General features: G+C 37.8%; 1 protein-coding gene across 6 annotated transcripts; it reads right to left on the minus strand.

Annotated features, from left to right (window-relative positions):
- ZC3H14 (zinc finger CCCH-type containing 14) lies at positions 1–25,512 on the minus strand. Of its 6 annotated transcripts, XM_075151341.1 has the most exons (17): positions 25,354–25,479; positions 24,434–24,476; positions 21,031–21,145; positions 17,955–17,995; positions 17,403–17,598; positions 16,630–17,050; positions 14,567–14,727; positions 13,354–13,454; positions 10,538–10,693; positions 8,915–8,989; positions 8,330–8,486; positions 6,357–6,580; positions 4,147–4,267; positions 3,063–3,199; positions 1,939–2,033; positions 931–1,037; positions 1–282 (listed from the first exon to the last, which is right to left on the minus strand). In XM_075151341.1, the coding sequence occupies exons 1-17, from the start codon at positions 25,387–25,389 to the stop codon at positions 276–278; spliced, it is 2,193 nt and encodes a 730-aa protein (XP_075007442.1). In that variant the 5' UTR covers positions 25,390–25,479; the 3' UTR covers positions 1–275. The 6 variants fall into 6 exon arrangements, 5 of the variants coding, with proteins under 5 accessions (XP_075007442.1, XP_075007443.1, XP_075007438.1 ...); XR_012673833.1 differs by lacking the exon at positions 1,939–2,033 and having other exon boundaries at positions 25,354–25,512; XM_075151342.1 differs by lacking the exon at positions 24,434–24,476 and having other exon boundaries at positions 25,354–25,463.

Genomic DNA, 25,512 nt, shown 5'->3' on the forward strand with positions numbered 1-25,512 from the left:
TGTGCTTTGAAAGTTTTTAATGGACTTTAAAGTAAAACTTTTCTTACACAGACATTTTCTTCTTACAGTGTAAAAAAAATGTAAAATTGCTCAAACTTACAAACTTGGAAAATTAGAGACATTTCAAGTATGCAATCAACCTCATTTTGTGAAAACAATGTATATTAAAAGTTCAAAATGCATGAATTTTTCTAACATCCTGTGCCCCTGGTGGTTAATCTTCCTTTCTACTACTGTCCAAAGGAGGCAAAGTTCAGTCCCAAGTTGTATCATCATCATTCACTGAGGGGAAAGAGAAAAACAATTAACGTAAGTAACAATCCTACTGGTCTGTAAAGATGATTTGAGAACTGATTTGCATCCTACCCCTGTAGCAATTAAGACCTTTGCAGATGAGATGATTGGTTAGAGTGAAAGGCTCACGTGATTTGACTATCTTTAAGACAGACCAATCACTGCAGCTTTGGGAAGTTTGCTAGCAGTTTGTGAAATTGTGGATGGGTGACAGAAATGAGCTGTTCTGCCAGAATCACCCCAAGAAACATCTGAACATTTTGTGGAAAAGAGAGCTTAGACACAAGACAAAACAACAGTAGAGAAGAGCTGATGTTGGATTTTCAGCTTTATTCAGATAGATAAAACTCCTAACACAACATGTCAGGTCAGGATTCCAATGACTCTGCCATATCCTAGCTGCAGGGTACTTGTTTCTCAGTGTTGCATCACATTAGTTAATGTTTATACTACTAAAAAAACCCAGTAGAGTTCTCTTTAAAAGAAAGATGCCTATAACAGGTATCTTTCTTCATACAATCTTCATTGTTCATCACATACATTACTCCTCTGAATAAACTTACATTTGTGACGTAAGTCACAAAATACACTCTAAGCCTAACCAAGAAAAATAAAATTTAAAAAAAAGTATCTCACCTAGTTTGAGCTCGAGTCCATTTCAAGGCATGGCGTGGAGGTACTGCAACAGTTGGATGGTAAAAAGCGCAGTCTGGTCTTGTACACTGGGTGTTAAACCTACAATGCTACAAATGAAAGCATTTCAGAAGAGGCTGCTCAAAGCTGGCTGGCTGAACTCCTGAACAAGCTAACCTAGACTGTGGTACATGCAAATTTGTATTACTGTACGACATATCCTATAGACAATTGAATCGACAGCTACACAGACTAGTGCAATCAGTTCAACCCAATGACAGAAGGAAATCCTTTTTCAAAAGTATTAATTGAGAGTTAGATGCCACTGCACTAAGAGGTGGAAGTTCCTTTGCTTTTAAGGGTTTACAGAGTTTAGTTTCAATTGATCTGCGTTAGGAAGTTAGGAGCACGACACAGCATTATCTGAGAGACAGAGGAAAAGCCAGAGCATCTGGCCAGTAATATCTGGGAACAGAGTCCTGGGGACCCAGTGCATTTCAGCATTGCTAGGGCTTGAAAAAGCACTAAACTTACTGGCATAAGAATATGCAGGGACACAATTCTATAGAAGTACCCGAGTTATAAACTCTTGTACTATATAAATTATGTTAATATACTCCAGGGTAACTGGGCAATCTTTAAAGTTCTTGTATACTGCAGCACATCTGAATGAAGAGTCAAGAGTCTGAAACATATTCCTTCCACAGAGGCTACGAGATTCCTCCTCCTCTGCCCCCAGCATCCTGGCTGGGCAGATTTTTGACAAGCGCTATGGCTTTCTGCCTGTTTGAAACTCCCCAGAAGCATCTGGTAGAAAGATTATTTAAAAATATAGTTTTCCAAATTCCTTAAGTCAGTGCTTTTGCATATTCTGTTTCTGAGCTAAAGGTAAAATGTGGAAAGTAAAAGCAAAAAGTGTGAAATGCTAGTGACATTTCCTAACCCAAAGTAACATATTTCAAGTATCTTTCTAGAAAGGAAGGGAAGACATAGGAGATAGAGAATTCTTACTTTTGGGTGGTAAAATGGACATTCCATTTTCTTACAAGCAGGAAAAAACTTGCACAGCGGACTACTGGAGGATATAGACGGTGTGGGTAGTGGTGCTAATAGCAGAAAAGAAAAGAATAGGAAGTGAGCCTGGATCAGAATAAACTGCTTTTTTAATGTAGTTCCACAGAAACTTAAATATATCAATTCTTCTGCAAGAAATTATGTTTTATAGTACACCAAAGTTCTGCAAGAAATATGGGAAGCATATCCCAATGCACCAAGTGGATCTCATCCTGGGGTAGAACAGACTGTCAGGTAATCATTGGTCTTGGTTCTTCACCATTTCAGGACAGAAGGTACCATGGTCATGGCAATGCTTCCAACGAATTAAGCAGAGATTCTGGTAGGCAGAGACATTCAAATGTTAAATTTAGACAGCAGCAAGCCTGTTAGAGTTTAAGCTAACCGGACGGAAAAGCACAGGCAGTGCACTTTCCAGGAATACACGGGAGCTGCTGGAAACGATACAGGAGATAAGCACATTGTACTCTGCCTTCTGGCAAAGTAACAAAACTGCACCGTACTATGACTAAGGGCTAAACCACTTCCGAAAGATCATGACTTCAGTGGAGTAAAGGCCCTCCACCTTGGCACTGTTCAAAGGCTCAGGAATACCAACCCGTAATCCAAGCACAGCTATTGCCTTCACTGGGTAACCTCATCCCTGAAAGTCATCTCATCATTACATAAAGCTAACTCCTACAGTGTCATTAAAGAAAAAAATGTTCATACAAAGACAGAAACCTCTGTTTTCAATTTGTGTCACAAGCTCTTGGTACAACATGTATCCAATTTAAGAAACAAATTTTAGCAATGCTGGCTAATCCTTTGTGCAAGTCACCACTTCGGCCTTGCATAGATTTCATATGGGCTCTTGCATAAGAGCATTCAGGGATTTTTCTGGTAACAGTTTTTGCAGTAACACTGGACCATTATTGTTCATCTAGCATTAAGAGTTGAAAGAAAATTAAGTCAAATCAAGCAAAAAATTATTTTTTCACCACTGTCAGTTTCTGCTTCCAAATATACTGCTTTTCCTTCAGCACTTTCATTTAAAGCTCAGAAAAACAAGAGGTGCTCACCTGGTTTAGGAGGTGGATGGGGGGTTCGTCGACTGGCATGAGTGTAAGGACAGTCTGGCTTAGTGCACTTTGCATCGTATTTACAGTTTGGATGGATGAACAGGCATTTATCAGCAAATTTGCAGTTAGGAAAAACTCTGAGGGAAAAGAAATTAAGTCATAAGCCCATACTTGGAGCAAAATGCCCAAGCAGCTGCTGTGCATGAAAGCCAGAATATCAGAGAAAGCCAGAACTACAACAGGGCTTGTGCACGTGTGTTAGTTACTCCCAAAGCAGGGCGTGCGGGTGTAGTGTACCAGCTGTACACAAACAGATCTTCGTTTTCCCCATGGACACTCTTTACATGCAGTAAATAACTGAACTACCTCACACTCAGTGGAGTTTGGTAGCAAACCACTTGTTGCAAGCTAAGACGCATTATTCTTAGTGTGCAGTGCAGAGCAACAAAGGCACTGTGAATTCAGACCTTTGCACAGAGGGGCACAGAACTGACTAAGTAATGTCGTTCATTTACAGAACAGAAAGTATTATTTTGAATTTAGTTATGTCAGATTTTAAAAGAAAATTCAAATGTCTGAGTAAATGAAGCTACCCAATCTGGTAACATCTATCTCAAAACAGAAACGATTTTTCTAGACTGTTGCTGCTTGGGGAAGAGAAGGCAAAGGTACAGCACACATTCAAGAGTTAGCCTTTGCTTTCAAATAAAAAATTACTGCGTTACCATGGTAATGGTAATGGTACCCTGACATGTTCAAAAGCATTTTGACAGCTAGCAGAAGAGTGCCTCTTGTTTTAAGAAGACACCAATTCCCACATCTCTAAGCAACACAAAAACACCAGCCTGTATGCTAAACTAAGCTTTTTTCTGCATGAGCACAGCTGTGACTCTACTTACTAAAAACATCACTGTATTCTGACACATGGTAGAAGAGAGGAAAACAGAAGACATTACAGTGTGATAATCTAGCTGCAACCCCTACCCTAACAGACTTACACTGTCTTGGAATATTTACTAACACAGAAATTTGTAGCGCTGAAATAAAAATAACAGGTCAAGTGGATGAGCTTTGCACTACTCACTTGCAAGGTAGTGTGGGGTGATGGTACACACATTCATCTCCATTTTTACAGGCAGGCCAGTACTTGCAGCGCTCAAGCACCTTCTCCTGTTTTTGCAGCACGTTTAACTGTTCCATATCCACTAGGAAAGAAAGAAAAGAGGAAAAAAACCAAGCTGGGACCTTTATGATTCTATATGCAATTTGGCGTACACAGTATAGCATAATTGAAATTCACAATATTTCCTATTCTCTCTGCTTTTAACCCAATTCTTGATAAGCCTCTATTAATCAAAAAAGTCATGACAGTAAAAATTTACATACAATCATATTATTTGAAGAAAATTTCCAAAACTACAAAGTGAAAGAAGTCGTAATATTGGACTGACAGCTGCCTTTTGGTGATAAAAGATCAAACTTGCACTATTTACAAGCAAAATAAATTCACTTTCTTCACAAATCCAAATAGAGGTGTGAACAGAGTAGATCTTGATCAGACAAGACAAAGATTCTTCAACTGAACCTTAGTTACGACTGTTCTGCTGAGCCACATGTTAATAATAGCTACGCTTCCTTTCTCCAAGATATTTTTGGCTCTAGAAAATTATATCAAGAGATAAAGTAAAAAATCAATTTTTACACTAGTCAGATATGATTTATTAGTATGGGGACACACACCGAAAAAGAACCACTTCCATGTAATTTGCTCAGACAGATACCACATTCACTTCAGTTACCTGAACCCAGACTCCAATCCAAGTAGTATTTTAAGAAATTCCAAGCTGAAACATTCAATACCTTCACTACAGGAACTCTGGGACTTTGACTTTCTCCTATTTAACATTATTTCTAAAACCTCATTCTGCAAATTCAGGCAATTAAGCATATGCCTTCACTGTTGTCTTATTTTCCCAAATCTGCCTAAACCTTTGGCTTTTCAAAGCTTTCCAGGACTGCTAGACTTACCTCTCTAACCTCACTAGTGACACACTTGCTCCAGCTTCATTCCATCCTCAGCCGCATTTATGCCTTCTCCTTGCAGTGCACTGAAGCCAAATAATGCTATCTTATCATAAAACCACATTACTTGTACAAATCACTTCCACACTGACCTGATTCTGTGTGAACTTCAGTCACACCCGTGCTACTACCAGCTAATGTAGCTACACCAGCAACGCTCTCCTGTACCAAGGAGCTTTAGCAAGGAGTATGAAACAGACTATACTAGTAAAGCACAGATTTGCAAGGGTAGTACTCTAATATATATTTCATAGTACTAGTACAAACGTGCCAATGGATATATAACATTCCTTTCTTCTTTAAGACTGCCTGATATGAGTAGTACTTCTGAAGCCAGTGGGACTGAAACGACATGGACTTAAAAGATCTTTAGCTTTTCCCCCATGGTTCTCTCATAATTGCATTACACATTTACCGCTGGATCCATTAAATTTAAGTTCTCTGTATAGCATCACATACTATATTTAGTTCAGAAAATTTGAATGCACTACTACTATGGAAATTAAAGTTCTTTTCGTAAGAAAATTGAAAAAATTAATCTAAGCGTGACCTTAAGGCAAGTATTCAACATGTCTATGACAAATCAATATCCTCTATATTTTTCATCACCGTTTCAGCATTTTAAACAATTAAAACACAGGCTTCAGCAAGCAATTTCCCTTGTTAGTCAAAAGGTATCTTGAATATATAATGTTCAAGTAAAATCATACACTGTTTAAGTTTTACTTTCAGAGATTCTAGCAACTTGACCCTACCAACACCTTATATTTAACCGGCTCCTTTTGATATCACAAATCTAGACAGAAACATTAAGATTAAACACCAAATGATTTTTTTAAAGTTCAAGGCACGGCAAAACGTTCATCATAAAACCTCCTGTCCATCAGCATGGGGACAAATCATAATGGGTCAACAAGAAGTGCACATTTCTGGCAATGAAGACAGACTACATTTTGAAAAGAAAAAAAACAAATTTCACCAATACTGAGATGTATGGAGAATTACCTATGTGCCGTATTGCTCTAGTTTATCAAGATAAAGGCTTCTAAAGATACGGCCCCACTGAACTACTACATTTCATTTGCCTAAAGAATGTTCTAATTTGAAGAATAAACACCATCACTTTGATTTCTTAAGGATGATATATCCAAGAGTTCTATCCACAATCAAACCACCACATTAATGTTAGATCCTGTTGGTAAGCATAATTACCATCACAGCTCTCTAGCTGCCTGGTTACAATTTGCATCTGCTGTGCTCGAAGGCCTTTTAATCCTTTGCCAGCACACATATTTTGGGTAACTGGCTTTAATCCTTCAGTTATACACATATCTTCCTCTTCTTGATCAGAAAGGTATCCTGGTGGACTGGGCACGCCATCCAGTGTCACGATGAACTTGGGACTAGCAGGTTTCTCTGGCTGTGCAAGCTGGTCTCTATCAAAGAAAGAAATGTAGTAAAATTAGTTTTTCTTACTCCAGAGGTTTGCGTAGAAGTGAGCTGCACTAGTACCTAAAAGTAGTACAAGCTAATCTATGGAGTGTCACGCAGTAACAAACCTTTTAATAGTACTAATAATATACTCCAATTAACAGTTTGCCTTCCAGTCTCTCTGAAGCACTAATAAGAAATACAGCTTGCAATGGCATGCAACAGAGAATTTGGCAGGTACATTTCAGTTTGTTGCATTCTGCTCAACAAATAGATCCGAAAGCTCATTTACAGACACGGTTAAATAAAGGAAAGTGATTAATTTTTTGAGGAATTTGCAGTTTTGAGACAAAAAAAAGCGAGGGTAAATATAATTCTTGGAATCATGAACCTTTTAACACACAAAACAGGTGTCTCCTCAAAAATACTGAACAGCACATTATGAAACAGTGGATACAAAAGTTATTAGGGCTAGGAAGAGAGAATTGAAATACGGACACTAAGAACTTTGATGCTCAGCCTGATCGAAAAATCAGTCCAGTCTAGTATCCTGTATCTGATATTAGTCAACGTGGATAAAAGAGGGAGTATAAAAACAGGGGATGCATAAGTTTTCTCCACTCTTCCATTGTCCCACCCATTTCACCCAAGGGATTTCCTGAACGGCATGTGATTCTAAGTATTTGGAAACACACTATGGAGTTCTCACTTTGAGAAACAGTGACAGTATAAACTTTGCTTCTCTATGAAATCAGGCTAAAAGCAACTACAGTATAGAGCCCCTTTAAGAAGCGAGAAAAACAACACATCAAAAACATCACTAGCCAGAACTTTCAAGTTCAAGCAGAAATTTATCTCTTCACATGCAAAAATTTACCACTCTCCTGTAGCACACTCAGTTTTCAACTGTGACATTGCGAGGTTATCCTTTTGGGTTTCTTTGTTCATTGTTGGTTTTATTTTTAATTAACACAGGCTGTTTAAAGTCACTCATGGAAAGGAAACATTAACACTTTCTCAAACACAGCAGCCCACTGATGAAGTACATCACATTGTTCTCAGTGGTTTTTAACTCAGATCATAAAACTATTTGGTAGCAGGAACTACCAAGGTCTTCAACAAGTTAAGAAAATGACTGTGCACTGACCATTGTTCCTCTGGGGAAAAAAAAACATCCACAACACATCATTCAAAGCTGACATGAACCTTAAACTTCTCTTGGAAGGAGCCTTAAATCACTTGTCACATGTGCCACTTAACTGTTTGTTGTCTTACTGGTACTGAGCTATCTGCATGCAGAATGTGCTGTTTTCCCTCCAGCACTGAGAGCTCAGGATCCACCACACTCAATATTGTGTTAAAAGACATTTCTTAAGAAATGTAATCTCAGGATGAAACAGGTGTAAAACTAAAGGCAATTTAAGCAAAACTATTACTTAACTAAGATTTCAGAAATCAGAACAGCTATGACAAAAAAGAGCAGTACTTTTCAGTTCCTCCTTCTTCTTTCTTGCAAATCAAAGACATGCTTAAGCTACACTTGACCCTGGGAATTATCTTCCATTTAGAAAGAAGGCTTTCTGGGAGTTTTTTTGCCCCTGCTTTTTTTCCTCTGCTGTTCAATGGCAGTCCATTTTCCATGATGTCACAGATCCTGACTGGACTGACAAAGCACAAGTATGACTGAATGATTCCATCTAAAGCACAAACAAGCATTCTGACTAGTAACAGTCCTAAAAGTAGTAACTTTTTACCGTGTCTGTATCAGACGTCCTGAGAGTACTCGTATTGCCTCTGTAGCCCTCTTTCCCAATTGCTGATTCTGTGGCACTATTTCCTCTGATAACTTGGGCTTCTTCAGGATAAATGACCTAGTATCCGTATGGACCATAGATTCTGCATCATAGTAATCTGAATTGGGAGAAAAATTACAGAGAAAGCAGAAAAATAAGGTTGTAGTTGTACTCTTAACTTACAGTATATTTGTAAATATCAATTTACATGGCCGATAAACTAATTTTATTTTGTTTTAATTTCTTACTAGTAGCTTCCAGAAAACATTTTTACTTCCTTGCTTATTCTACAGAAGTGGATCAACAGGAGCCATAGGCCATATTAGGCCAGACCAGGAAACTTTGTTACTGGAGGGAGTCGAACACCCCCAAAATCTCTTAGGCTTTGAATACCTACTGATGTAACACTTTTATTCCTTAGAGATGTAGAAAATACTAGAAATCAGTATAATTAATTGAAGTCATTTTTTAACATTCACTGAGCAGTAGTGTTCAATTTGAAAACTAGCATTTTTTATTTAGGAATAAAAGATCACAAGACTTAACCTTGAGTCACTTGCAAGGTATCTTCAATCACAGGATCAATCTGGAGCCGAGAAGAGAGCTCCTTTTGTTCAGCTCCTAAAAAAACCAGTAATTAAAAGCATACTTTACTACATGTCAAAATGAAACTATAGATTAAAGACCTGAAGCATACTCTTCTATTTCTTGATTTAAAAAAAAAAAAAAAAGACAACAAAAACCTCCACATTTCTAACAAAAAGAAGCCATTCTCATTGTTTCAGAAACAGTAACAAGTTTTCTCCAGCCAGATGGCATGGCAAAATCTAAATACTGAAAGACTCTAGTCTTTCCCATAATCATTGCTCAGCACAAACTAGGTCTGTGGGTATGGCAACTTACAAAGACCAAGTTCTTCCTCCTCATTTGTAGAGGTGTTGACTATTCACAGAACACACACACACACAGAGGAAAGCAGCTAACTACATGGGACTACTTTATAGTATTCTTAAAAGAGGTGAAACAAACCGGATTAGCACTGTCCTACATTTGACTTATGGTTTGAAAAGATTTATTTTGCTTTCTGTAGGTTTCCTAAGCAAGCTGTCATTTCCATTTCAATGGCAAAAGAGCAAAAATATTTAGCATAATTCAAAGACTGATAAAGCTTCTTCTTACATACTTTACAGATACAATTTCAACTATTTTATGTTGGCGGAAAGATTCCAAACACATCTATATGAGAAATAAGAGACTGAAAAAATAGATTTTTTTTTTTTTTAATAACGAATGTTTACCATTCCTTAACAATGACTGTGAGCTGATGTAACAAAGATATTACTCAAACCAAATTTTACTCAACAATCTTCGTATCTAAACACAGCAAGAGTAAGCACTTCTTACAGAAGTGTTTTTCCACAGTCTTATTTTTTATGATTCCTTGTAACTAACACAGACAGACAGACACACATTTCCTTCTTTGTAACAAAATCATGCTGAAAAGATACTCCGATTGCCTTTAAATGTTATGCCATTTTCCTTCAGGAGTTTCATTACAGAAGTAATAACAAAGCTTACTGTTCACACAGTTACCCTGGTATCAGCGGTCCTGTAACAGCAAATAGAGTACTCCAATACTTACACACACACAAAAAAAAGCAATTAGAACTATTTGTGTGGAAACAATATGTTGGAAAGAATCTTTTAGTACTTCATATGCTGCAAAACTATTCCAAATGTAGAGTACCTTAAGTCTCTCACATAAGCTTTGTGACAGAATTACTCCTACAAGATATTAAGGAAAAAAATGCAAAGGATGGGGAAAAGAGAAGTTATTTCAATATAAACGGATACGTTTGCTTATTGCATTTGCTTATGCAAAATTATTCTTCAGTGATATGCCAGAATGCTATACTACCCTTTGCTTACTGATTAATTCCTCTGAGGTTATCTATATATGTGTGTGTGTGCGTGTATATATATGTGTGTGTGTATATATATTTGTATCTTTCTTACAACCATGCTTTAGAAAGCTTCTTGGTTTTCAGGGCACTTCCACATGCAACTTTTGAAGCTGACTTAAAAATTAAAAGCATTTCTTTTCTCTGCTCAGCCTGTTATAAAATGACATTCCCTGGTAAAAATTTTTAAAGAACATTATCAGATGACCTTGAATTCCTTCAGCTGTCTGCTCCTTCAGCTCTTCTACTTGAAGCTGAGAACTCAGAGCAGGCAGTCTGTTTTGCACATGGATTACTTCTAACTGAGATTCTTCTGGGCTAATTCGAGTTCTTGGTGCAACTGGAACAGTCTGTTTCTGTGGAACTTTAAAGAAAGAGACAATGGTAAATGATTTACATATGACCCAATCACACAACAGTATTATTTTTACATATGGTGCTAAAATAACTCTAATAAATTCCTACACACAAACAAAAAAATCCCAAGCATCTGTCTCCACAAAAATCATCTTCAGCTACCTGTAAAATTCTTAGTGTCAAAGCACATTCGTGCATGTGCATAGAGCACTCTATGAGTGGCACCTCAGAACATCTACTTGTAAGACAAAACAGCATGAGAAGGATTAGAGTGACATCAGCAAAGCATTCATCCACTTCTACACATAATTCATTCGGTACTTTCTTATGGTATTGAAATCACTTTTCATTCCACCTTTCATATAAACAATCACGGTTTATCAATGAATACTTTTCATACGGTGCCAGCTACCCTATGCTAAGGTGCTTGCAAATAGAATATAAAACTCGATGACAGTAGGATCATAGAATCATTTAGGTTGGAAAAGACCCTTAAGATCATTGATTCCAAAACCTAACACCGCCAAGTCCACCACTAAACCATTCCCCTAAGCGCCACATCTGCACGTCTTTTACATACCTCCGGGGATGGTGACTCAACCACTCCCCAACCTATTCCAATGCCTGACAACTCTTTCGGTGAAGAAATATTTCCTAATGTCCAATCTAAACCTCCCCTGGCACAACCTGAGGCCGTTTCCTCTTGTCCTATCACTTGTTACTTGGGAAAAGAGACCTCGCTACAACCTCTTTTAGATGGTTGTAGGCCTCCTTTCAGGTAGTTGTAGCATGGAATTTGGGGGTAACAGGATGACAGGTTGACTTCTTTACTTGGCTTCTGCTAAGACCGTCAGAACTGGTTGTGAAAAGCTAAGCATATTCTTCCCTTGGCTGAATAGCACATCAGCACTCAACTTCTGACACATACAGCTAAATGGTACCACTCAGTACTGGATTTTTATAATTTTATGATCTTACCATTTTGTTTTACCTATGTATTTCAAAGTAGCTTATTTCCATATTCCATTCAAAATACTTAAAAAATACATGAATTAATACCTCTGAAGTGGAAAAACCTGCACGATACTTCAGATAAAATTCACAAATCACCTCTGTATTAAACAACAAAGTGGTGCTTTTTGGTCTCTCCACTGAAATATTCTCATGTTGGTAAGCCATACTACAAGACCACCACTATTAAAAATGAATAGTTTTAATTAATTTTAAAATTTTCTGGCTATGTTTTATTTCCTGCCATATTGCTATGTACACAGGAAAGAGCTTCCTGCATCACCTCAAAGTACTGTTCCCTGTGTTGCTGCTTTTTCTACCATAAAGGCTCCTTACCGGATAACTGGCATCAAAACTTAGGAGTATCAGTGCTCCTACCTCTTTTCTTAACAAACTGCTCTTTCTGTTTACCGTCTAGAATGAAGACTTGGGAATGCTTGGGAGGCACTTACATTATTTGCTATTAATGAGGAAGCATAATTTTCTTTTAGAAGTTCATTTACTGAATGAAATATATTTTGTGAGTAGTCAAGCAATTCAATAATTTACTAGAACTATTCTTAGTCAATTTTTCTTCAATTTTAAGTTTGGCAACAATCTTTATTAGTCAGCCATACGATTTAGTCTGTTTTAAAACCAGCTCACTCTATATCCCACTTCTAACATGCATGGACATCTCCTGCAATTCAAGAGCCTTTGCACACAGAAGACTCCACACACATCTCGCGCCTTTAGATCTACTACAGGTCAGCACCTGTGCAACCTTGACAATACAAGTAATAACAAGAAATCAGGGAAGAAGTTCACAATTACCATTTTGTTTAATATGTTAACGTAGAAGGAAGGTTTTGAGAGAGAGCCGGCAAGAGATTTTGGATAGCTTTCAGCCTTGCTCCAGATGGCATAAAAGTCATGGTTTAGGTAGTTTAGTGACTGTTCCTTCCCTGGCAATGTGCAATGCTTCCTGCTGACAACACTAGATTTATTACCACCCAATGAAATGAAAGCACATGAGACAACAGCTGAATTTGCCCTTCTTCAGCAGAAGTCTCTCCTAGCTAGGAGAACTGAATGCCTACACATAGGCAACTGCTCAGTTGCTGTATCAACTGCAACTCAATACCTAAAACCACTGAACTAAAATTGCAGCCTCATTGTTTAAAGACAATATATGCCGATATTTCAATTGGTATGTCGTTTGTTATTTTGCACTTCTATTACCTATACCCAGTGCATTTTGATTTTTTGCTGTTTGGCTTTTTCCTCCTCATCTTTCAGAAGGAAGGAAGAGAGTGCAGAAACGGGAAAAAGAGCAACCAATTAGATCAAATGACCTGCCTAATACTAAACACTTCCTCCTTGGCAACTATTAACTTCAGAAAACTTCTGGCACTTCCATTTTGTCTCTATATACTTTACAGACTTACTGTCTTGATTAATATATTTTAAACAACTGTCCTCTCTTGTTTATGCTTTCGTAACTCATCACTGAAGATTAATGCAATGTTCACAGGACATAGAAAATCCCTTATGTGTATCACTGACATAAGCTATTTAACATTCTGTTTTATCTCTAAGTGCTATCTTTAGCTTGGATTTATAAAACAGGTCTTGGAAATATCATAGCTTAGCACAAACAAAAATAATGCTAATTACCAGCAGAATAGTTGGTTGTTTTTGTAACCGATTCCTGTGCTTCAGAGATTGCTTTCAGTATTAAATTCTTATTGGCCTGTTTTGAAGGTGGCAATGAAGGTCTAAGGGAGATAAAAAAAAATAATTAACCGTACACGAATTGCAACAGCAACTGTATCTATGTTAAACACAGATATTTCAACAAGTTAACACAGTTACGCATAATACTGATAGAAAAAAATCATAATCTAAAATCATTTCATCTGTATTTGTTTTCAGCTTGTTAGTCTATACTCTGAGTGGATGGGGATCCACAAAATGCTCTCAAAAATGGAAGTCCAGAGGCATGATTTCACCTCTCAGCTTAAGTTGCTGCATCTGAGAGGCACAAATTCTGCCATTCATTTCCTCCCACCTCTGTCCCTCACATGCCTGTTGCTATGTTTGGGTTGGCACTAGTAATTATGCAGCTGCCCCCGGGAGTAAGATCCAGCTGAAAACTGACTCTACCAAAAACATATTAGTTGTAAAAAAAGCTTTCTGTTTGTTTTTGAACATCAACAACAAAGAAGTTTAAATCAGATAAATGTGCCGTGGCGCTGCAGATAAATTCTATAAAGTGTATTAGCTTAAAACAAATCTTATACAAGCTAGCACTGTAGATCAGTAGAACCATCTCTTCCATAGTTTAAGTGTTCTTCCTCTTATTTTTGAAAATCAGATACAAACCACTGATGTACTCTGACTGACACCTGACATTCAGACAGAATTAGGGAGCAGAAAAAAAAGGAAAAACCTCTCAAGTCTTTTGAAAAGTTAAAATCACCTTAAAGAACAAGTGATAATTGGTTTGAAAACTATTCCCGAAATAAAAACAAAGCAATTAAAACTCCTGGAAAATTATTTTACCACATTAAATAACTGGTCTGAAACATGCCAACATTAATGTTCTTTTGCCAGTAAACTTTTTCCAAGTAGTGTAAAATTTCACATTCTGTTACAGCTTATGCACAATAATAAAAACAGGTTACAAAATCAGAGGAAAAAAGGTGGTGTAAACAGACATCTCACACACACAGTTGTGAGATAGTACAAAAAAATATAAAAACGGCTTACTGAATTTTGTCTGTCAATTTTCAAAACTGCAAACAGTTTTCCCCAACTTCCACTTTCAAAGTTTTTGTTCATTAAATTATTTCTGGAAACCACACAGAATCACTGAGATCTTAAATACCTTCTTTCTGGCTTTGCAGGTACAGACACACTGCTGGAGATACTTCCTGTTCGCAATCCATAATCTTCCTCCTCCTCCTCATCTTCCCCATCATTACAGAACTTCTTCACTTTGACTACTGAGCTTACAACAGGCAACCGTCTCTTCCTGGAGCTTTCTTCCTACAACAAACAGAGCAGCCAAACAATTCATTTAGCATAAAACATGTATTAATAAGCCAGCAAAGAAAATATTGCAATTATATCTATAGCCAGAAGATGGAGAACTTCCATTCAAGTTGCGTAAGTCTAGGAGTACTGTACTGTCTGCAGAAACAAGTGACAGCACTACAGAATGTGAAAGACAGACGTATTTACACTGAAACACCTCATTAAAAACATAACTGTAAATAACATTTAGCAAAGGAGAAGAAAAAAGTCTAAAGTAAAGTCAATTTATCCAACATCTACAGAAAAAACAGGGTTTCCCAAAGAAATTCATACTACCCTTCAAGAAGCACCTGTTGAAAGTCTGATAGAGAAAAGTGAAATCAGTATGAATTACTTTCTCCTCTGTATCAACTCTAATTTCAGATTAGTGTAAGGATTAATTTCTAGCAAGCTGCATATTCCAAAGGATGGTATTAGCTATGCAGAGCCAGGATGGTCCAGTTTAGTCAGTGCAAGGTCCCTGTTCTGACACAGCCACTCGCCTCCACCACAATGCATGTGATAGTTCCAAACTGAAATGCTAGGCTGCCTGAAAGCATAGGAGAAAGCACACATCAATAACTGCTGTAGGAACCATCACTCAGCACCGAACTACACAGGAGCGCAATGAGGCATCTGGATGCCAGGTTTGTACACAGTACCCTTTAAATGATCCTATATCCTCCAAGGAGAAAGAAATATCCTAAGGGATGGACCTGGACTACACTGATACAGAAGATTCATACAGTTAAAAAACCCAATACCTACAGAAATTACCTTTTTCAAGGTAAAAGTTCCCAAAGCACAAGGACTTGTCTAAGAGAAGGTACAATACAGCAAAGGTCCACAGTTTTAAGAAACACTCCTGAAATAGCCCTCTTCTGGACATTATTCATGAAATAGGAGAAAATTATCACAAGACCTTTTTCTAACATTTCCAAGGAGAGATGTGACTGTCATTCATCAATAACTTATGTACAGCCTTAAACAAATCACTATATTCTCATTCTCAATTCCCCATCTTAAAAAACAAAGACATCAGCACATATCTTTGTAAAGCATTCTAGATTTCCGAATAAAATTCATTATCCCTTATATGGAACTAAGTAAGTAGTAGCAAAGACAGAGAACTATATAAGCAAAACCAAACACAGATGCACTCGGAATACAAGGTATGTAAAATTTCTACTTCATTACAACATTAGCAGCCATAACTATCTTCATTCCTCTCACACAGGGCTCTTAACTGATTCATATGGATAGTCTTAAAACTATCAGCCAGGGCTATCACCCTGCCTGGCTTAGTCTGGCCTCCCAAGTACGTGGGGCAGCAATCACCTTTTAGTTTGTCCTTGTACAACACCCATCCCAAGGAGTTCTTAAATGCCATGGTTCTAAATAGTATAATAATGATAATCCTAATAAGCAACATATCTGGGCTTTAGAGACTAATGTATATCTAGCATAGGTATGAATAAACAGCATCCAAAAAATACAGATTTACAGAACTGTGTAAAGCTGGAGATTTACATAGCACTTATGGAAGATCATCTGTTCCAGTGATCTAGAGATCAAAATTATTATTTCTGATTCATCATGTGCATCATAACAATGTGCTAACCCCCTAGTCCAACTCAGTATGACATGAAGATGTACAAGCTAATTAACTCTGAGATGCAGCAACCTGTCAGGTGATGATGTTGAACTATGCAATCTCTTTTTAGCAGTGGACCCAAAGAATGAAATCCCAATCTGACTGCTATCAGTGATAGAGGTCCTTCGATTTCTCTGAGGTCAAGATTTTACTGGAAGTGTACATAGCAATTTAGGTTCATAGCAAGTGTAAAATATTGCAATAGTTTAGATCGTACTAACCTCACTGCCTACTTTATCGGCACTAAGTTTGGAGGTGGGTCTGTAACTCTCTGCTAAGCTGCCAAATGCTTCTGGATTGCACAGCTGGCCTGTTTCCAAAGACCTGCAGCTTTGCGTGTCTAACTGCCGGCTCCCCTGTAAGTTGCCCTGCTGTGACAATCTGTGCACATGTATATTGCCATCTGCACTCCTGCTAGCTGGTGGTCGGTAGATTTCAGCAGAAGGACGAGAAGAACCATAAGTTACAGTTACAATAGGTTTCTTTCGTGACAAAGGATTCTCCTGCACAAAGTTTAGGTCTTCATCAATTAGATCATCTGGTTCAGGTTTAATGTCAATCACAGCTTCAGAAGGTGACAATTCCCTCAAAGGCTTGACTGTAGATGTTAAGCGGGATGCAGAACCATCTTCACAAGACTGCCTGATAAAATAAGAAATTGCCAACTATTAACTCATCTGCAAATAAAGTTCTGGAGAATGAGAACTGTCTTTTAAACAAAGACAGCAGGGAAGAATCATTAAGGTATTTTTTATAAAAATCTAACACACTGATTGCTATTTTTAGTTTGGTTAATTAATCTAAGCCCATCTGTTGCTTAAAGAAATGGAACTGAATTCCTGATTTAACGTTTTTTATGCAACAAATCGTAACAATGCCTTACTCTTCAAAACAACTTCAATCTTTCCAAGCATCTGTGTTCTTCAGAATGACTACTGCAGTCACACAACTACTAATGTCTGAATGTGTGTTAACAAGTAACCAGAAGCTTTACCGTGAAGCAGTGTTCCTTTGTTCCTGTGAGCTAGTTGAAACTCTTGAGTCATTTCTTTCAGTCCGAGTGCTGGAAACTGCAAGAGGTGGCAAGATATCCTCACGCCTCCTCTCATCACTCACACATGAACTGCTTTTGCTGGAAGGAAGGTTGCTCTCAAAGATATTAGATTCTGAAGATTTTACACTAGTTGGTTCTGTGGAGACAGGTACCTTTCATTTTTACACCAAAGCACAGCAATACAGATTTTGCAGTAAATGTAGCTAAGAAACTGCAAACAAGACATTGCGTAGATCTGAAAACACAACAAGCTGAAAGCTGTTTCAGCTGAAAACATCAGCAAGAAACATCCAGAAATACATTCCGGACTCAGAAATAAATTCTTTATCTCAAAATATAAAGCAATTTTCTAAAGAGTCAGGACCCAAAAGACCATACACATTTAAAATTAACAAAACAGTCAGCGAAGATCTTTTTTGAAAACCGTTAGACATGCAACACTACACAGAGAAGATAAACCTACTTTTACTCAAAATTAATTTCCTTACTTACCAGTAGTCACAGATCGCAGCTTATCCAAAACACCATGGAGCCTGAAATAGATGGGGAACAGGGAAGAAACCAAAAGAGAAAAAGGAGAAATAAAATAAATTTAACTTACGTTCAGAATAACAATCTTTCAGAAACCAACTGCCTTCCTCCCTACCCATCCCCCAACAAGCATCCCATTTATCTAAGACTTCACTTTCCATCAGCTGATGTATGTTTAACCTCAAAAGGGAGACTTTAAGTATCTTGCCTCCAGTGAGTCTTCATACATGCAGGTAGGGTACTCATCACATCATCTACTTTCAGCATTTAATTGGTTTACATAATCAAAGCCAGTACTTTCCACTGTTTCACTACAATCAATGGTGTGAGTTAAGTGTCTTCAAAAGGAGTGATTCAAAACACCTAAGTTAGAAGCCTAAAGTATAGCTGAAAATTTTACTTCGTATACGAAACTTTAATTACACAGCAAAGTTAAACATAATTGTAAATACAAACCTAAACAACATAGAATTCATAGCACTTAACATACTCAGGATTCTTCCAGCATGCTTTGTGTATACCAACAATATTCTTTGAGACGTTGGTGGGCAAAAACATTTCAGCGAGGTACCATTTGCCTGTGAAAAAGGCACCAAGCTGAAGCAATACAGAAAATTGAAAGGCTATAAAATAATGCTGTTTAAAAATAAACACACATGACAGTGAAAAGAAAGAAAAAAAAAAGAAAAAAAAATCCCAACACTTAAATGCATATCCTACTTGGAATTCAAACCTGATCATGCGCATCTCCATAATTTAGACTGAATATTAGAAAGGAGTTACGGAACAAAAACATTGAAAATTGGGAAAAGTAAGACTGCATGTGAGTATAAGGAAGGCTTCTCAAACCTACTTGTGAGTTTTCACTAGAACACTCTTAAAAGTTTAGTTAACTGAGCTCTGCTGATGCATATCAGTTTTCACACTGACCTCCAGATAACTGTGACCTGACACTTAGTTCAGAGTAAGAAGTGTTGGCCAGCCAGCACGATTTCCAGGTCTGCCACAGAATTATTGTGAAACTTTTGCTAGATGACCCCAAATTACCAGTTACAGAGACAAATCAAGGAAGGCAGACCTTGTTGAGTACTGTATTTAGCCGGAGACCCAATGTTTAAGGATGTAAACATTCTGAGTCGCCTTTGAAAGAAATAAAAGCATATAAAACTCCCAACTACAATGCTATTTAACTTTTTTCCATCAGTCCTCTTACAGCTTATTCCATGGGTTTCATCTTGTCTTCTTCTCCATCATTCTTTTAACCAATACCTACTTCATTACCTGATGAAGCACTCTGAAATTGAATTTGTATTTATAAGCAAATGTGGATACTGAATTGAGAATAAAAGACTCATTACATCTGGAATTTAAGCAGGTGTCAAAACCAGCAGTACGTATAATATCTACATATAGTTGATATCCAGTTCTAAATATATATAAAAAAAAAAAAAAAATCTTGATTTCTCTACTGAAATTTGCTTTCTCTACATCTTCATTTTTTTTTCAATACAGTTTTAGTTTCATTTACAAAACCATAAAAGTGTTTTCTGCAACATATTATTGTATTATTTCTTACTGTATATCAGGATTCAGTCAAAACCCTAGTACTGGAGTTACCCTCATCAACTTGTAAACCTTGCTAATTTGTCTAACTGATTCCCAAAACTACTATGAGAAAGACAACGGCATGACTTACTGATACAGTGAAACACAAAAACTTTGCCTAGGCAGGCCACAAAGGGGAACAAAGAACATAAATGCCCGTGTACTTTTAAAAAAAGGGGTGCGTGCCTAATTGCACTCCTTTCTTCTATTTTTGACAAATGCCAGGAAAAAAAGAAAAATTTGAAAGCAAACTCAAATTATATCCATACAAGTAACACTGTCACTGGAAATCAATCAGTTTAAATAGTTAATAGAGTGAATTATAATAGCTGGAACTAATTTCCACTTTTTATCAATGTTTGTGGTTTCATAACATACCCAACTTCTAAAATGTTTCTCTCTGCTATTTAATAGCATAAAAGCTCCTAACCAAGTAAAGAGGAACTTTACTAATCATGTAGAAGAAATACCAGAAGCGAATGTAACCAGTCAGTATGAAAATTTCAAAGGAAGCAAACTAAAAAAGCAGCAAAAATGTAGTATTTCTCTAATCTATACAAAACAAACTAACATTCCTTAAAACCGTATTAGGTTAGAGACTCAGAAATAAGATTAACTTGAAATAATACACAACTCTGAAAGCAAGAAAAATCTCTGGAGTGAAATATCTGTTTGGATACTCTGAAACATGGAGTTAATTAAAGGTTTACACTGTAAACCAAATTCAGTATTAGAAAATGCATGAGAAATATTATAATGGCTGTCATGCAGTATAGCATAAATTAATCCACACTGTCAGGAGTTTAGAAAAGAGTTCATCTGTTGCTAATTTGTCCCACTTACAATAATTCTGGGGTTCTACTTTTGTTTTGTAGAGCTGGGTGGTGGTAATAAATAAACAGCCTGAGAGGTGGGAATACCTAAGCATTTGGTGCTAAGCCTTGTCAAAGACGGTATACAGAATTAGATCCAGTGCTCATCTGTCCTGATATAGTAATTCCCATGCATAACAGCAATCTGAAGCACTATTAGCATAAAAGCAAAGAATTTTGTCTTTGAATAACTATTTTACATATAACTACAGTGAATAACACTCTCATGCTCACAGTGGGTTGTGCAGGAATAATTTTTTTAACTCAACATATGGCCCTCACTTACCTGAGCATTTCACACTTCATTCAAAAATTTGACTTGACTTATGAGCAAAGAAAAAATATAAGCCCTCCAGTCCTTTGCCACTTAATTGTCAGTGCAATAGCCTAACTCTTGACAGACTAAAAATAGTTTACTCATTACAGCTACAAAGTAAAATTTTTGATTAATGTAAATTACACAACGGGAAGATAAGTAATTTCTTAAATTCTCAGGTTTCACTTACAGAAAGCAGTCCTGATTACTGGTAAGAAGTGTGACAAGTAGCTTACAAACATACCAGACAGTAAACCTGACAGTATTGTTTCCAAGGAAAAGGGAAAGGTCTTCTGTCATCTGCTCCTGACTCTTCTTATTGGCCACCATAACCATAATATAATCAGGGAGCTCTTCATCTAATAGAAAGAGAAATATGTTGTTTTAAAGTATAATAAATCATAAAAGATATAGCAAACATCCTTAAACATGTCACCAGATTTTTTTTTCCAGTTTTACTATAAAGACTCTGCAGACAGAGGATTAGGTAAGCAAATTAACAAGACTTGCATTTCCTCTGAGGTTCAATACAAGTTTCAGCTATGACTGAGGAATAAAAGATCATCGACTTTACAAGATCATCAACTTCAGCATAAGCTGAAGACAACAGTATTTAAAAAGTGAGTACATAAAACACAAAAAGGACAAGATAAAAGAAGGCAACTCTGCTGCTTGTATCCTTCTACTTGAACAGTAACAACCATCTACAATTTTTATCACTTCAAATATTGCCAAATATAGCACCTTATCCTTGTCAAATTTCCGTTAGTTACAAAGACCAAACAGATAAATATCCCTTTCTGATTTGTGCATTAAACAAATCAAAACTGTATTAACTTCCAGATTTTCCATCTACAAAAACAATCAATATCAGGCCTTAAAACAAACAAACAAACAAACAAAACAAAACCAGCAACCCCAAGAGTCTTGTTCTCTAACTCCCTAATGTATGCAATTTCATACACAGTGAGAAATCCATTCCCCTGCTGGACTGTTCACACAGGGTACGCCTACTCATCAGAATGGATAGAAAGGTGCTCAGAATTAATACATTCAGGCTTTGGGGATTTTGGTATTTGGCTTTTTACTTTGGCCTAGTTCTGATCTACTCTGAAGGACGGAATGGTGCATTTGTTGCTCGAGGGCATAAGTATGCTTTTTGAGCACATATTTCAATTTAGTTTAATCAACCCTCATGCTTTCCAATACCACTCCATGACATGAACATAACAATAGTAAGTGAAGATAGTTGGGAAATCCACTTCAAATTGTGAATTTGAACCAACCCACTAATATAGCTATACTCATTTCATCAAGTTAAGCCTGTACACAACATTAAAAAGACCTGAAAAATGAGAAATCTTAAATAGAAATCAAAATACAAATCAAAGGAATTGCCTTTCTTCTATGTCTCTCTATGTACGCTGTAAATAATTAATCTGTACCCTAGACTACAGAAATAACATTCATACATTGCATGTGCACTTCACTATCACTATTCAAGTGTTCCAACACAACACATTCCTAGCCTAAACCCTAACTTTTTTTGGTGTTTTTTTTTTTTTCTAAATGTAAACTACAAGTGCACAAGATGGATGGATACCAGATCTAGGAATTTAGAACGAATTTTATTTTTTGGCCAAGCTACTTTTAAATCTCATCCGCTCCTCAGGTGGTTCAACACAGGATAAAGTAAAGAAAATGATACGTTAAGCATAAATCAAAACATAAGTTAGCACAATTACCTGTAACAGTACAATAGAAGAAGGAAAGAAAGAAAACAACTACTTCTCTCAGTGACTGTGTTGGCTTATGCCAACTTAAATTGCATGTAAAACTGTAGCCTCTTGAAAATTTTGATAGTTGATGAATATTTAACTATATTTTGCTTCACAGATATGAATTTTTCCTTTGTAAGTTCTACACAACAAATAAGTTTCAACATGTCTTGTTGTAGAAGACTTTTCAAAAGAAAAGAACTAGCAGTTACAGAAAGAAACAAAAGCACAGTTCTTGCTCACAGAGCCTAGAATGAGGGAGAACCGATTTTTACCAGTTACCTAAAAGAAGAGAGTTTTTGAAAAACATTACTTGGAAAGTTGTCCAAAATATTCTAGTCAAGAAAAGAAACCTGAAAATGACAGAAATTTGGAAACAGTCGTTTAAAAATAAAAAGGAGGCCAAGAGAAGTCAGACTTAGCGATAAAGAATACAAAGTTATTTAAAGAAGTTCAGAAGCTGACTGAGAAGAAAGTGCAGACATCGTATGCTGATCTGGGGAATTGCCTTCTGAATACAGGAAACAGAAAGAAACAAAAAACAGAAAAAGAATAATCAGCCATAGTTGGAATCAAAGATTACTAGTATTCTACCAGCATCTTGGTATTAGAGATAAGAAAGATTTTTTTCAGAAATGCAGGAAAAAGCAGACAAAGAATCAAGGACTGAGAAATTGAAACTTGAATGACAGTAAAAAAACAAAAACGAGTTACTGAAAAAGACAACTTTTAAAGGTGAAAAAAGACGATCTTACAATGAAAAAATTCTAAACACGGTTCCTTGGCACCTGCTAAGTTCAGAACGTCAGCTCGTAGGTAACTCCCTTCTACGGAGTCAATACATTTTGATTCCATAAATAAAATGGCCCCCTTTAAATAGGAAATAAGATGAATTCAGGATCAAACTACAAACTTTGAACTTGGTCCTGCAACTCATGGGATCTCTGAACTATGCTCTCAATTCCTTTCCTTCACCTGAAATCCAAGAAGTATCACAGACAACAAGGCAGTTGCAGGACTGAGGTATTCTGCTTCCAACAGAACACTGTGTTAAGTTACCAACTTTTACTGCTGTAAAAAACAGCTGCTTTTAAGTTCAATATCCATTTAATCCTGGATTCAGGAAAAAACCCCAAACAAACACATTCGTTCACACTGCTCATATCTCTCTCCTCACAATGCAAAATAAAATCTCACCCTGCCTCCAAGATTTAGTTACATATGTTTCATCAACATTAGCTTAACGTAGCTCTTAGTTTTCCCCTTAACAGTCAAGCTCTTACATTTTGCAGATTTCTCCTACATAATGTTTCTGACACGGCCTTTCCACCTCCTAAAACAGTCAGCCTATCTCTGTCTTACAGTCATAGCCTTTCTCCTAATTTTGACAAATGCCTCACCCTGAATTCAAAAGGCTGTTGAAAAAATGCCTAAGAAAGACTGACTCCATCTCAGAGTGGTGACAGGTAACTGCTGTTATATTTGCAAGGATCTCGCTTTATATAATGTTTCTCTTTGGGCTTCAAAGAAACTTCCTTAAATATTCACAGACATATCATTGATTGTTTTTCTTTCAAATCCCTTGCCACCATTTCTCCTTGAAAGAGGAGACTGTTAGCCTTCTTAGTTATTTCCTTTTAGTTCACAATGTCCACATACTGCCTCCTCTTACATTTAGACTATACATATTTTGTGAAGTAAGCCTTTTTCTTTCATATTAGTCCAGCACTTCGGATAATTCATCTCATGCTTAAGGCCTCTGTATACAGTAACACGGGTAAGTAAATATGCTGTTCCATTAACTAGCTGGTTGTTTCCTATCTAACAACAATGAACCTAAAGAAGATTGCTAAACGTGATAAAACTTACCAACATAAGCCCCCAGCTCCTGCAACTTTCCTTTTATAGCACCCTAAAAAATAATGAAATAGCATTTAAGGGATGGAGCAATAAAGTATTTCTAACTGCAAAACGGTGGGAGGCTTAGCAAAGTTTTTCTCATTAACTGTTTGAACATGTTGCTTTAACATGTCACTTTTCCTAGTCTCCACTGCTTACGATATAAACGTTGTAACAGTGAGGGACTGACAGCAGAATAGCGAGAACCACCAGGAATCTCACACTCTCTACCATATTTTCTATATAGCAGTTCCTGGTGCTACCAGACAACCTCCAAGTCCCAGCTGTCCTTTTTTAAGCAGAGACCATCCGGGCTTATAAGGTGCAAAGAAAAAGAATCCCGGATGGTTTGATAAAAGGTCATTCCCGGCTCAGCAAGAAAAAAAACCTGCCAGGATTTTCAAACTGAGAGTGGGAGCAGCTGACAAGCCCTGACGGTAACGGCGGCTGACACCAGAACGCCCGACTACGGCTGCTCCCTCTCCCGAGCAGCCCCCGGTTCCGGGCCTGCATCCCAGGCAGGCCGCTGCAGGGCGAAAACTCTAGAGATGGCAGCTGCCCTCCGGGGTACGGTAGGACCCCGACTCCGCTTCCCAAAACAACGACTCTTCTGTTCGTACCCCTCCCCGGGGAGCCCCGAGGCCGAAGGCCGCACGCCGCCGGGAGCTCCCGGTAACTCCGGCCCGGCCGGGGGTTCACCCCGCCGCTTCCTTCCGCCGGGGGAAGGGGGCTCGGCGGGTGCAGGGTCCGCAGCGCCCCCGCCACCCCCGCGTCTGAGGGGAGGCCGGAGGGAGCCCGGCGCCCCGGCCATCGGCCGGGCCTGCCCCCCAAAGCGGCGTCAGACCCCTGCCGCGGGTGGAGAGGGAGCGACCCGGCTGCTTCTCTCTCACCCGGATCTTGCGGCTGATCTCGGTGCCGATCTCCATGGTCGCGCAGCCCCGGTCCCTTCCCGTCGCGCCGTGCCGTGCTGTGCCCCCTCCCTCCCACCGCGGCCTCCCGGCTCCGCTCCCGCCGCAGGCCCAGCCGGCTCTGGAGCGCCGCGCCGGAGA

Source organism: Calonectris borealis, chromosome 5 (genome assembly GCF_964195595.1).
Source record: "Calonectris borealis chromosome 5, bCalBor7.hap1.2, whole genome shotgun sequence".
Taxonomy (NCBI): domain Eukaryota; kingdom Metazoa; phylum Chordata; class Aves; order Procellariiformes; family Procellariidae; genus Calonectris; species Calonectris borealis.

Excerpts from the sequence above, each read along its gene's own strand:
- ZC3H14 (XM_075151341.1), bottom strand. The coding sequence starts at position 25,389 with ATGGAGATCGGCACCGAGATCAGCCGCAAGATCCGG. Across the intron at positions 6,581-8,329 it reads GGACGTCTGATACAGACACG|AGACCAGCTTGCACAGCCAG; the intron begins GTAAAAAGTTAC and ends TTTCTTTGATAG. Across the intron at positions 2,034-3,062 it reads CCATCCACCTCCTAAACCAG|CACCACTACCCACACCGTCT; the intron begins GTGAGCACCTCT and ends TTCTGCTATTAG.